Genomic DNA, 13,220 nt, shown 5'->3' with positions numbered 1-13,220 from the left:
TACAAAATGTTTCATCGACCATAAAAGAGTACTAGAACCAATGATGGAACTTAGTACTATGATTACAAGACAAATAACTCAAAAATTTTGAATCACCATCAACATTTTTTGGAATCAAGTACAAAATTAATATTAATGATAGTAAATGAAAGAAAAGAATCCAAACAATCCTAAAAATGACAAATTCTAATGGAAAAAACTAAGCTGAAATCAAATTGATCAAAACATAGGATTCAAATTTAGAAAAAAAAATTGTCACACCGAGGATGTGTCCACAAGAACATCGTTAAGCAAATTGTCATCACCATTAGCCATGGCTAGTAGCTCTGCATCCCTATCCTCCTCATTAGAGAAATCTCTTCTTTCAAACTTCGAATTAGCTGATATAAAGATCAGCTTCTGAGCTCTATCTATGGCTGCATGTGACCTCCCATGAGAGCTAACCCATTTCAAAAGAGAGGAATTGCATTTGAACCCACAAGTAGTAGCATGGAGGAAAATGAGCCTTACAGCAACTTTCCCTAGTGACCTGAACTCGCTTAGATACGTCTCCCAAACAAGCCTACTGCTTTGAGGATTTGCTATCCTCATCTTACCAGAGACCGGGTCACGCTCTTTCATCTGAACCGCACGTGCGTACATAGGATCAAGCCCTTCGGTTCTCCATTTCATAAGCTCCATCAACGCAATGTGTGCCTCGTCTCTAGACACAAGCCTTGTTATCAACTTATCTACATCTTTCTCTTGCTCTGGTGACAAACATTTAAACGGAGGAAGATACTTCCCGCTGCTATCTCTTATCAAGTAAAGAGGGTCGAGTATAAACGCAGCAGCCCAAGCCGGGTGATAACACTTCTTGAACCTTCTCTCAACGATCTCATCAACATGTCCTCCCCCTACGTTAAACTTAGAATCCCAATCTTTAATCTTAGCTCTCAGCTCGTCCCATAGAGGAAGACATTGCCCAACGAGCAGCTTATCTTCCTCTATCCTCCGAGCCATCTCTTTAACAAGCTTGATCAAAGCGTGAACCGCCTCCACCTCGTTCCAAAACCCTCCGTCTCCAACCATCTCCGCAACCTCCCTAGCCATATGAACCTCCATCAAAACAGCTTTACAAGCCTCATCATGCATCACAAGCTGAATCGCTCTAGCGGAACTCAACACATCCTCAAGAAGATTAAACAATGGCTCAAAGTAACAACAAGCCTTACTACTACTACCACTACTACTACAATGCAAAGGAGGCAACCGCAGCATTATCGCTTCGCCGTGCTCTCGGAGCTGATACTTACAGTGCGCGTTACGTATCCCCGCCGTGCTGTTAATAAACTTAGCGAGCCTCTCGCAGTTTTGAGATACCGATTTGAACAAAGGCAGCTCCCTGACAAAGTCTTTGACCAAACTGTTGACCCCTTGGAACTGACACGACAGGTTGACCATCCACTGATGCCGCCCCTCGAGGCTCCTCAGCGCTTTGTTCTTGAACTTATCTGAAACCACCCCAACGCACCTCTGAGGTGAATTCCCGCAAATACCCTTAACCGTCTCCAACAAAACCTCCTCCGCGTAGTTAGACGGAACCGCTCCGTTAACCAGAACCGCCTTACGGTAGAGACTCATCCCGTTGGGTAAATTCACGATCAGACTCACCAGATTAGAGTCCCACCCGTCCGACGCGATTTGGAAGAACATGGCGTCTCGGATTCGCGACTCGGACTCAACCCTCGCCTCCTCGTACTTTAGGTCCAGTCTCGTCGTGGCGAAGTCCCTCTTGGAGACGGTCGGTAAACCGACTTGGGTGAGAAAAGCTCGGAACTTCGGATGCTCCAGACCCGAGAGCGAGACCGAGCCGCATGACTCGTAGACCCAGCCGGAGAGAGAGTCCAGCGCCGAGTCTACCTGCGATCTCGTGAGAGACTGCGTGTGAGACGGTTTGGGACTCTTGAGCTTCTTCACGCTGTCTTCGAGCATAGCCAGCGGAACTAGATCGTCTCTTCCGCCGGAGAGCATCGGCGGAGGAGGAGCGGCGGAGTACTGCAATTCCCCGCCGCAGAATCTGGAAGGATCGACGACGGTTATCGGATGAGGAGAGCTGAGGCGGGAAGGAACGGCGGCGCCGGAGGAGTTGCGTTTCCGGTGGTGGTGGTGAGGATGAGAAGGAGAAGAGGAGGAGGAAGGAGTGGAGACGGAGGAAGAGGTGAAATTGGGACAGGTGCCGCGTTTGAGATGCTCGGAGGCGGTGCGGGAAGGGTTGGAGGCGGAGAAAACGGCGTCGCATAAGGAGCAGCGGAGTTTAACTGCTTTGGGGAGAGCAGTGTCGGTGTTGCGTACGAGGATTGGTTCGAGGTGAGTCCAGTACCACGCGCCTTTCCCTTTCACTGCTTTGTTCCTCACCGTCATCAACCCTTCGTATCTCTTGCTCAAAGCCTTCGCCGTTAGCTCTTCCGGAGTTAACCCGTCCATCGCCGTCGTCTCCGGTTGCTGCTGCTGAGCCGCCGTTGGAGCGTTGTTGTTCGTCGTCGACATTTGCAAAAGTGTAAATAAACTTACCGGCGACTACTTAACGCCATTTTTGAGAGTAATTCACTCTAGTCTCTAGTCTCTAGTCTCTCCTCTTGTTCACTGATCGCTCTTTCTTGTGTATGTGTGTATTGAGAGTTTTTTTTTTTTTTAGAAGAAAGAGACAGCGAAGAAGACAAGAAAAAGGAGAGGAAGAAGTTTGGAAGACACGCGCGTGCGTTGAGAGAAGGTTTTTTGAAAGGAACAAGGTGTGAGTGAGAACAGAGTCCCACGTCGTACGAGAAGAACACAAACGTTACATTGGCTCCTCGCTTCCCCATCATTGGAGCGTTTTATTCACGCGCTTCTTTGTGGTTTTCTTTTCGGACATTGTCTTGTCTGCTGCTTTTCTTTTCTTTCTTTTAGTTGGAACAAGACCTTAATTTGAAGTTTTCACAATCTATTCATGTTTTTCTTGTTCTGCTCTGTACTATCAACCATTAAGCTTATAAAATAAAATTAATTAGGAGTTGGTTTGTTGACATAAGAAACTACTGTCTTAGTCCTTTTACAAATATAAATTAGGTTTGAAGAAAATAATCCTCGTTACAAGAACTTTCATTACACTTGAGCCTCCTCTTTCTAGTTCGTTACAAATTATAACTGGTGAGTGGGATTTCCATTTGTGTCTTCTTGTCTACGTGGGATGTGTTCAGTATTTGAACATATAAAAAGGGTAAAGTGGGTATTTAATTTTGTTTCTACACAGTCAGTGGAAGACATTGAAGGGTGAGAGAGTGTGTTGTGTTGACCATTCTGTTGTTGACTCAAAAGTACATTTCTTTTGTAAAAATAAATTTCTCTTTGAAAGTTGTGTAATTTTGTAATTTGACTTCCATTTATTTTCTTTCTTAGAACATCGACTTCCATTTCTTACCGACAATTTGTTTTGGTTCCTCCTACTTTCTTAATCTTTACCATTCTCTAAACATTTGTTTTTTCTAACACCTCTCTAAACATTTGTTTAAACTCTAGAATATTTGGATGTTATTCAAAGAAAAAAAAAAACTCTACAAATATTTGGTTGCATGGCTTTTCTTTTCTTCATTGATTTTGTGCGAAGGTTTCATTACCATGAGCGTCACAGGTCGTCGCTAGCAGTTTGAACTTTCAAAGTCATGAGTTACAACACCGTTGTACAATTGACAACATTCACATCTTTTTCTTTCTGCGAAAGCAACAAAGATCATAAACACACACACATAACAAATATCATTGCGGTTAAGTAACATTCCAAAATTTTAAAACAATGATCCTTAAAAACCACTTAATCTTATAATAAATTCGTGCATTAAGAGTCTTTCTAGTTGGTACTACTGTAAACACACATTTTTAACTGTTTCAGACATTTCAATTATAAACCAAATAACCAACCCTACTTTCTTGATCGACTATCTCACTAACTCTAACACATCAACTACCTAACGTTTAACTTTTCATATGTTTCTTGATTTTTCTTGTTACAAGCAGCTTACATACTTTCATTTTTTACATTTTTTCCTCTTGTTTGTATACATTTTCTTAGATTAGACCACACATCAATCTGATCACTAACTATAGGTCCATGTAAAGTCCGAATATCAAACCACACTCATGAATTTCATCGTTCACTATAGATTCGTACATGGCGTATGTCGATATCTAACAATACAAATAACAATCCACAAACGAAAAGATAGTACACCATGTTGCGAACTTCCGATAACAGTCTTTAGCAAAAAAAAGAAGAAGCAAATGTTGCGATAACACGGTACGAACAACATAGAATGTTAATCACAAATTTTGGCACCATTTTGCGTAGACAAAGATAATCAATTATAAAAAATTGATTTTAACCTCCTCTCACACAAGTTATTCAAAATATAATTTCACTGAACAATATAGTTTAGGCGTGCGTCGAACGAGCTTACCCCAGCCAAAGTGTCATGTAGCGTCTCCAAGATAATAGATAGCAAGTCGTAACATTGTTATATCAACAAAGCAATCTTATGTAATACAAAAAAATGTAAAATACAAAATCAGTATGAAGATAACTAAACCTTGGACAGTTTTCAAAAAAAAAAGATAACTAAACCAATAATTAAAGTAACAAGTGGAGGTTAGGAGGAGTCGAGTTTTAATTGGTCAGTATATAATGTGTATAAAACCATATGTCACAACTGTCTCCCACTTTCTGATGTATGCATGCTTATATATATATATATATATATATATATATATATGTGTATATATGAATGGTCCATGGATTATATAACTTGTAAATATACATATTCCACCGATATTAAAGGCAAAATTCAATTTTGTTATTAGAGAATTTAGATCAGTCCAATCTTAAAAGAGGGATAGTACTATCTGTTAGAATGATCTTGTCTGTTACATACCAACCACCCAAAACCCATGCATTACAACAGCTCATTTTTCCTGATAAACTTATCATGCTGCAAAACACTTGAACCAGAAAATGTTGAGTTTGTGAATAAGATTTGAAAAGAAAATGTTTAGTGCAATAAATTGAAGAATTGGAGAGATATCTAATTTCTTACATGGAATGAGGCTTCGTAATTCGCTAAATGATGATTTCTCCGAAATGCATATTTTAACTTTTAACTAAAATAAGTAACTTTTGTACCAGAAAAAGAGTAAATCAGTAACTCTTGTCTCTTGACAGAAAAGGAAAAAAAAAAAGGATCTTCATTTTCCACGAAGTGACAAATACATTGACGTTCATTATTACTGTGAGTCTGTGACAACGTAATTTGCTTTTGCTTGATTTACAAGATTGTACGAGTTTTCTCAACCACTCCACTAGATATACAGTGTGCAGATTAGATGACAAATGAATATACACCAAGTAAGAAAGTATAAATAATTGAGACAAAAAAAATCAACTACGCCTTTTATAGGTGATAGCGACAGTAATGATTTAATTAGTGAAACTTGGGGATAGTTTTAGTAGCCTAGTCTTGCAAATGAAGTATTCCTCCATTCATTCGTAAGTGATGATGTGACTATTAAGTTGAAACTGTTGAAAGTAAAGTTATTGTATTAGTTAATTGGATGAAAGAAAGAATTGTACTCCTTTGAACTTACAAACCCAAAACTAATAAGATTTGTTTAGGCCCACGAGCTTAGAAAATCATACCGGTTAAAGTAAACCGGCATAGAATTGTACTTGGGTCAAATAAAAAACAAATCGTTTAGAAGCGGAAACCGAACCGGAACATCGGTAAACAACAGAACCGGAAGTCTCGTTTTGTCTGAACAGCAGTTGTTCGTTCAGATTCAGAAGAATCTCGAAAAACCGAAGCCAAACTGAACTATAATCGAATCTGGGCGACCGAACACGTAGGCAGAAAGGAGGAAGATGGGAGATATTTGGGCATGGCTTATATCCTTCTTCTTCCTCATCGCTCTTGTCGGAATCATAGTGTATCAGGTTTTTAATTCGATCTATTAATCTAATAAATCTAAAGTTCTTTTTGGTTTCCCAACGAGCTTGCCTCATTTTAGATTACGAAAAGTTCGAAGGTTTTGTGTATCTGTGTAGTAGTTTCTGATTTTAATTTAACTTAAAATTTTAGAGTTTAATATGTTATTTGCCTCAGGATTGGTAATTGAAAAAAGTTTCAATTTTTGGAAGTGTGTTTGTGAGTTTCAGTAATGCATGTTGATCATAAAAAAAAAAAAAAAAATCTTTTTTGGATTTGGGGCAGCTTGTATGCTTAGCGGATCTGGAGTTTGATTACATAAACCCTTACGACTCAGCGGCGAGGATAAACTACGTGGTGTTACCGGAGTTCATTGTACAAGGAGTTCTATGTGTGTTCTATCTCTTTACAGGACACTGGTTCATGGCAATCCTTTGTCTCCCTTATATGTACTACAACTTCCAACTGTAAGTCTCTCCTTTTCTTTTAACAACTAATTTTTTGGTATCAAGGAGCAAATGTTGATGTCTTGATTTCGATTCGGTTTGTTTTCAGTTACTCGAAGCGACAACATTTGGTAGATGTCACGGAGATCTTCAATCTGTTAAACTGGGAGAAGAAGAAACGGCTGTTCAAGCTTGCTTACATAATCCTTAACCTCTTTCTCACTATCTTCTGGTAAAACAAATAACAGATTTCTCTCTTTCGTTATAGCTCAAGTCAGCTAATAACATTCTCTTTTTTTTACTAGGATGATTTATTCAGCGTTGGATGATTATGAGGATTGATTGACAAGACGCCCCCATCCATCTTCTTTCATCTGATTTAACACCGCTGCCTAATGACTCAGCGCCGTGCTCGTGCTCATGCTTGTAGACATGATAAAAAAAAAATGGAAGGAGAAAGTGTATTCACTTTTTTTTTTACCTGTTTGATGTTTGTAAGATTAGTGGCAGAATGATTTGTGCATCTTTCGTTGTTAGAAGCATTTTCTGATTTATCAACTGTCTATAATGTCTGATCATTATTTGTATAAGTGAAGCAAGCTCATAAACTACTCTCTAAACCCTAGCTGTCTCTTCTTATTCTTTGATTTTCTTGCCGTGAGGGTTTGCTCCGGCGGCTTATCACCCACGTTGCGAGTAGACCCTTCCTACTGTTTCATTCATTGTATTGGTTTCTTAGTTTTGGTGGTGGTTTTTGAGTTTGAAAACTTCAGGCTCTATGCGGAAAAGTTTGATATGGTTCAGTATTAGTGTATATCCATACTGAAGATAATGATCAAAGATAATACGCTAGTACTTATCTACAGATTTGATCTTATCAAAGATCTTGTATACCATGTATAAATAAGCTCTCACGTTATCAATAATATATACATTCAAACCTATCTTACATGGTATCAGAGCAAACGATTAACCTCTGACCTAATTTTTTTTTTTTTTTTTTCTTTTCCTTCTTCCTACCGCAATCTAAATGTCAAACTCAGGCAATGCCTCAGCCGAGATGGCTCTTGTTTTCAACCCCTCGGACATGAAATCGTCCATCATCTCGCTCAACATGAACGGGATCACAAAACTAACCTCCGCAAACTTCATCACGTGGAGACTTCAAGTTCAAGCTCTACTTGAAGCGCATGAACTTCATGTCTTCATATCAGACACAGATCAGACACCAGAGGAGACAGTCACCGATGCAGATGGAGCAGTCACACCCAACCCAACTGTAGCAGTATGGAAGCGGCAAGATCGTCTTCTGTACAGCTCTATCCTTGGAACTCTCTCACTCAACGTTCAACCAGTTGTTGCTAGAGCAACCACAACTCGAGAGATCTGGACACTACTACACAACACCTACGGGAAACCATCAAGGGCACATGTCAAACAAATCAAACAAAGTTTGAAAAAGAGCAGTAAAGGAACACAATCCATAACAGAGTATATGCGCGGCGTCATGGCCAAAGCCGACCAACTAGCACTACTTGGAGCGGCTCTCGACCATGAAGATCTACTCGACTACATCATAGAGGGACTCAGTGAAGACTACAAAGCCATAGTTGAGATGGTAAATGGTCGTGATGTTCCAATTACTCTTGAGGAACTTCATGAAAAGCTTCTGATTCGAGAAAACTCTCTCACAACAACAGAAGAGATCAATGGCTCATCAGTCCCAGTAACTGCAAACGCAGCTCAAACTCGTCAATTCCAGCAACCTCAACAAACTCAACGACCACAATACAGAGGACAATCATCAACTCGTGGAGGCTATCAAGGTAGAGGTCGTGGCTACCTTGGTAAGTGTCAGATATGTGGGACACAAGGACACAGTGCACGCAGATGTCCACACTACTCCTCTGCTTCTCCTCAACATCAAATTCAATATCGTCCAGGAGCACCACTACTGCAGACACCGCAATGGCATGCTTCTCCACAGATGACTCATCCGCAATGGAACCCTCAGGCTCATTACACAACTGCAAGCACGTCTGATATGTCTGTGTCTCCATGGTTACTAGACAGTGGTGCCTCACATCACATTGCCTCAGACCTCCACAACATGTCTCTCCACGCACCCTATCAAGGAGGCGATGACGTCATGATTGGCAATGGAACCGGACTGCCTATCACCCATACTGGTTCAACTAAACTCCCTCTCTCTTCGCGCCCTTTAACACTCAATAATATTCTTTGTGTTCCATCAATGAAGAGAAATCTTATCTCAGTCAATAAACTCTGCAAGACTAACAATGTCATGGTTCAAATGTGTCCTTATGAATTTCAGGTGAAGGACCTCAGAACGGGGGAAACACTGGTCAACGGCAAGGCCAGTAAAGGTGTCTACGAGTGGCCGACTGAATCTTCCTCTGTTCTTAATAATGTTTTGGTGTTTTCTAGTTTTAAAACCTCGAGATCGGGCTGGCACTCTCGTTTAGGCCACCCGAACTCTCAAACTCTTGGTCACATGATTTCTAGTTTTCATTTACCAGTGTCGTCTTTATCGTCTTTACCCTGCAACTCTTGTCATAGCAATAAAACACATAAACTCCCATTTTCAAACACCACACTCTCTTCGTCTCGCCCTCTTGATATTATCTTTTCTGATGTTTGGACGTCACCTATTCACTCTATTGATGGCTATAAATACTTTGTGCTATTTGTTGATCATTTCACAAGGTACACTTGGATGTATCCAATGAAAACCAAGTCACAAGTCTCTCAAATCTTTCCAGCGTTCAAGATGCTAGTGGAGAATCGTTTTAAATCGAAAATTACAACCCTATACTCAGACAATGGGGGCGAGTATGTTGGCCTAAGGTCGTATCTTGCTCAACACGGCATAGCTCATCACACGAGTCCACCGCATACGCCAGAGCACAACGGAGTGTCTGAACGAAAGCACAGGCACATTGTGGAGACAGGCCTCACTCTTCTCCAACACGCAGGCATTCCAAACACATACTGGAGCTACTCCTTTGCAGCAGCTGTATATCTCATAAATCGCATGACAACTCCAGTACTGGCGAACTCATCTCCATTTCAAGCCTTGTTCCAGACACCACCAAACTACAGCAAACTCCGAACCTTTGGATGTCTCTGCTACCCCTGGATACGACCCTATGGCACCAACAAATTCACACCTCGCTCGACCCCCTGCGTCTTCATGGGTTACTCTCTTACTCAAAGTGCTTTCCTATGTCTTGATGTCTCTAACTCTCGCGTTTTTGTTTCACGTCATGTCATTTTTCATGAGTCCATCTTTCCATTTGCATCTCTTTTAAAAGCCTCCACTGCATCTGATACTCTTAATATATCTAACTCTTCAAATTCAGCTTCTTTTGTTCCTATATTCAGTCAGTCATCTGTAGTGCCTTTGGCGCCTACGGCGACAGTGTCAACTCCGGTCTCAGGAACTTCACCAACAACGACACCGGCATCATCATCACCTCCTGAGACAACGTCAACAACAGCAACGGTCACTACCTCGACCTCACTACCTCAACCTTCAGCAACTACGACTGAGACAACCAACACTCACTCCATGACAACACGGTCTAAGAACAACATCACCAAACCAAACCAAAAGTATGGTCTGGCGGCTATACTTGCTGAACTAGAACCAGCCAATCTTGCTCAAGCCCTGAAAGACAAACGATGGAGAATGTCCATGAGCGACGAGTACAATGCAATAGTCAGGAACAGAACGTTTGATCTTGTTCCACGATCAATGGCCACGAACATTGTTGGCTGCAGATGGCTTCATCGCATCAAATACAACCCTGATGGTACAGTCAAAGGCAACAAGTCGCGTCTCGTCGCAAAGGGCTTTCACCAACGACCGGGAATCGACTTTCATGAGACATTCAGTCCTGTCATTAAACATGCCTCTATACGTCTGGTCATTGGACTAGCAGTAGCACAGAACTGGGCTCTCAAGCAGCTAGATGTCAACAACGCATTCCTCCAAGGGGATCTCGATGAAGAAGTCTATATGACCCAGCCGCCGGGATTCATTGATAAGGACAAACCCGACCATGTCTGTCGACTACGCAAGGCTATCTACGGTCTAAAACAAGCTCCTAGAGCATGGTATAATGCTCTCCGAGACGCACTCATCAGTGTTGGATTTGTCAACTCCATGGCTGATGCATCACTATTTGTGTTCAGCTCAGGCAGTCTGCTCATGTACATCCTAATATATGTAGATGACATCATTGTGACCGGTAACAGTCTACTGGAAATCACCAAGTTCATCAAATACTTGTCATCACGCTTCTCCCTTAAGGATCTCGGTGATCTATCCTACTTCCTCGGCATGGAGGCTCATCGAACTACTTCAGGACTCCACCTCACACAAACCAAATACATCACTGATCTTCTCGCTAAAACAAAGATGACTGAAGCTAAAGCCGTCACCACTCCTATGTGCTCTACGCAAGTGCTGACTCAGAAAGGTGGTGTCTCTCTCAGTGATCCTCTATCGTTCCGTGCAATTGTTGGTAGCCTGCAGTATCTCTGTCTTACAAGGCCTGACATAGCCTTTGCAGTCAACAGATTGTCTCAGTTCATGCACCACCCTACAACACTCCACCTCGAAGCAGCAAAGCGCGTACTTCGATACCTTGCGGGCACTGCAACAAAAGGACTATTCTTCTCTCGCAACACGCCACTCACACTCCATGCCTACTCAGACGCAGACTGGGCAGGAGATCACGATGACTACACGTCCACAGGAGCATACATTGTCTACCTTGGCAAGCAACCTATCTCTTGGAGCTCCCGCAAAATGAAAGGAGTTGCTCGCTCCAGCACAGAAGCCGAGTACAGAAGCCTTACTGGAGCAGCAGCAGAAGTCCTATGGATCACTCACCTCCTCCAAGAACTCCGGGTTCCCTTGAAGACCACACCAACTCTGTTTTGTGACAACATAGGAGCAACCTACTTGGCAGCAAACCCGGTCTTCCACTCACGAATGAAACATCTAGCACTGGACTATCACTTTGTTCGGGAGCTGGTACAACGCAAGTTTCTTCGTGTGTCACACATCAGCACCACAGACCAACTCGCTGATGCACTCACCAAACCTCTTCCGAGGGCACGGTTTCATGATCTATTCGTCAAGATTGGACTGTCTACGACTCGTCCATCTTGAGGGGGCGTATTAGTGTATATCCATACTGAAGATAATGATCAAAGATAATACGCTAGTACTTATCTACAGATTTGATCTTATCAAAGATCTTGTATACCATGTATAAATAAGCTCTCACGTTATCAATAATATATACATTCAAACCTATCTTACATTCAGATCATTCGGATAAACTCTTTGACATCTTGTATCATTTTTCTTAAGATGTATCTATTGGTATGATCTCATGCTTTGTTTTTTTTGTAGTATTCTGGAATTTTTTGCAGATGTGGCTCAATGATACACAATTACACATACTTAAGAAAAAAACTAGTGATCAGTCAAACAACAAAAGAAGTTGGGTGGTTCATGTGAACTTTGATCTTTTTTTTATAAAAAGTGAAAAAGTGAGGCTCGTTTTGAGATAAAACGAGTCCAAAACCCTTTTTCTTTTTTTCATTTGTGCGTCTGTTGGCCATCGTCTCGTCAAGCCAGGGGAATCTCGTGAACAAGGTGAGTTCTCTCTCTATCTCGCTCAAAGACAAACACACTCGATCCTTAATGTATTTTATACAAGAACCTTTTTTGATAGTTGATAGATCCTAGTTTTGCTCTCGTTCCGTCGCAGAAACTTGACCTAGATTTGGCAATCGAAATCTATTGTGATGGTTTTAGGGTAGCTGAAACTCACTTATGGAATTGTTGCTTATTAGTAGTGTATCTCTGAACTGAAAATAAAAAGTATTCAACTTTCTTTTTTGCTCGTTGTGATTGATCGTTCTGAGTTTCAACCAGTGTTTTAGCATTCTAATCCAGATTTATTCAACAGGTTTTGTTACCCTTTGTTTCAGACAACTCAAAATGGTTAATGCCATCAAAGGAGTGTTCATCACCTGGTACTCACTCTTCTTTCCTTTCTCAGTCATATATCTACATAACACAATTTGTAGTCATGGTTAATCTCAATCTGTCTTTTGTTTTGTTTGCAGCGATATTCCCATGGCGCAGTTCATAGTGAACATGAACAACTCGATGCCTTCCTCTCAGAAGTTCATTATTCATGTTCTCGATAGTACTCACTTGTTTGTCCAGCCTCATGTTGAGCAGATGATCCGCAGCGCCGTTGCTGAGTTTCGTGATCAAAACTCTTACGAGAAGCCTTCTTAAAACAAATATAATACACTGCACCTATCAATCCATCTATCAAAATGCCTTCTTTTTCTTTCTCTGTCAGATTGAATCATCTTGTGCAAAGATTAGATTACTCATGCTTGCTTATAATGGTGTGACATTGTCAAATAATCAGTCTATTTTCTCTGGGTATGTTTTGATTAGTTGGAGATTCATGTGGGATACTCATTTTTTACAAGTGGAAAGATGGTTTTTGATATTGTTTCTCTCTGTTTTGGTTTTTGAATCAATCGGTTTTCTCAAACCAAACTAGTTTTTTTATATCAGTTGATTAGTTTGAGAATTGGGACTCAATACCTGTTTTTTGGTTGATAAGCATAACATTTTATGATTTTGCACTTCAGCTACCGCAAGTTTACAGTACAGTAGGATGGAAAGTGAACCGGCTTAGTTATTTACATCTGAACCGTC

At 41.1% G+C, this 13,220-nt stretch overlaps 3 protein-coding genes and 1 long non-coding RNA gene across 7 annotated transcripts; 2 read left to right on the top strand and 2 right to left on the bottom strand.

Moving 5' to 3' along the window:
* On the bottom strand, positions 1-5,512 carry LOC103872010. The gene has a single exon (XM_009150351.3). It carries the CDS (start codon positions 2,527-2,529, stop codon positions 256-258), a length of 2,274 nt encoding a protein of 757 aa, XP_009148599.1. The 5' UTR covers positions 2,530-5,512; the 3' UTR covers positions 1-255.
* A 231-nt stretch (positions 5,513-5,743) lies between these two features.
* Positions 5,744-6,995, top strand: LOC103872008 (protein cornichon homolog 4). Its single transcript, XM_009150350.3, has 4 exons — positions 5,744-5,998; positions 6,276-6,457; positions 6,546-6,668; positions 6,742-6,995. The coding sequence occupies exons 1-4, from the start codon at positions 5,927-5,929 to the stop codon at positions 6,776-6,778; spliced, it is 414 nt and encodes a 137-aa protein (XP_009148598.1). The 5' UTR covers positions 5,744-5,926; the 3' UTR covers positions 6,779-6,995.
* Positions 6,809-11,113, bottom strand: LOC117126217. Its single transcript, XR_004448724.1, has 2 exons — positions 10,904-11,113; positions 6,809-7,486 (listed from the first exon to the last, which is right to left on the bottom strand). It is a non-coding gene; the product is annotated as an uncharacterized LOC117126217 (long non-coding RNA).
* On the top strand, positions 7,412-13,016 carry LOC103872007 (general transcription and DNA repair factor IIH subunit TFB5). Of its 4 annotated transcripts, none has more exons than XM_033273880.1 (3): positions 7,412-12,131; positions 12,470-12,514; positions 12,608-13,013. In XM_033273880.1, exon 1 carries the CDS (start codon positions 7,467-7,469, stop codon positions 11,637-11,639), a length of 4,173 nt encoding a protein of 1,390 aa, XP_033129771.1. In that variant the 5' UTR covers positions 7,412-7,466; the 3' UTR covers positions 11,640-12,131; positions 12,470-12,514; positions 12,608-13,013. The 4 variants fall into 4 exon arrangements, with proteins under 4 accessions (XP_033129771.1, XP_009148595.1, XP_009148597.1 ...); XM_009150347.3 differs by having other exon boundaries at positions 11,979-12,131; positions 12,448-12,514; positions 12,608-13,016; XM_009150349.3 differs by having other exon boundaries at positions 11,988-12,131; positions 12,608-13,016.
* Positions 13,017-13,220: the final 204 nt, after the last annotated feature.

This window comes from Brassica rapa, chromosome A06 (assembly GCF_000309985.2).
Source record: "Brassica rapa cultivar Chiifu-401-42 chromosome A06, CAAS_Brap_v3.01, whole genome shotgun sequence".
NCBI classification, from domain to species: domain Eukaryota; kingdom Viridiplantae; phylum Streptophyta; class Magnoliopsida; order Brassicales; family Brassicaceae; genus Brassica; species Brassica rapa.
This window is presented reverse-complemented; position numbering and strand designations above follow the sequence as displayed.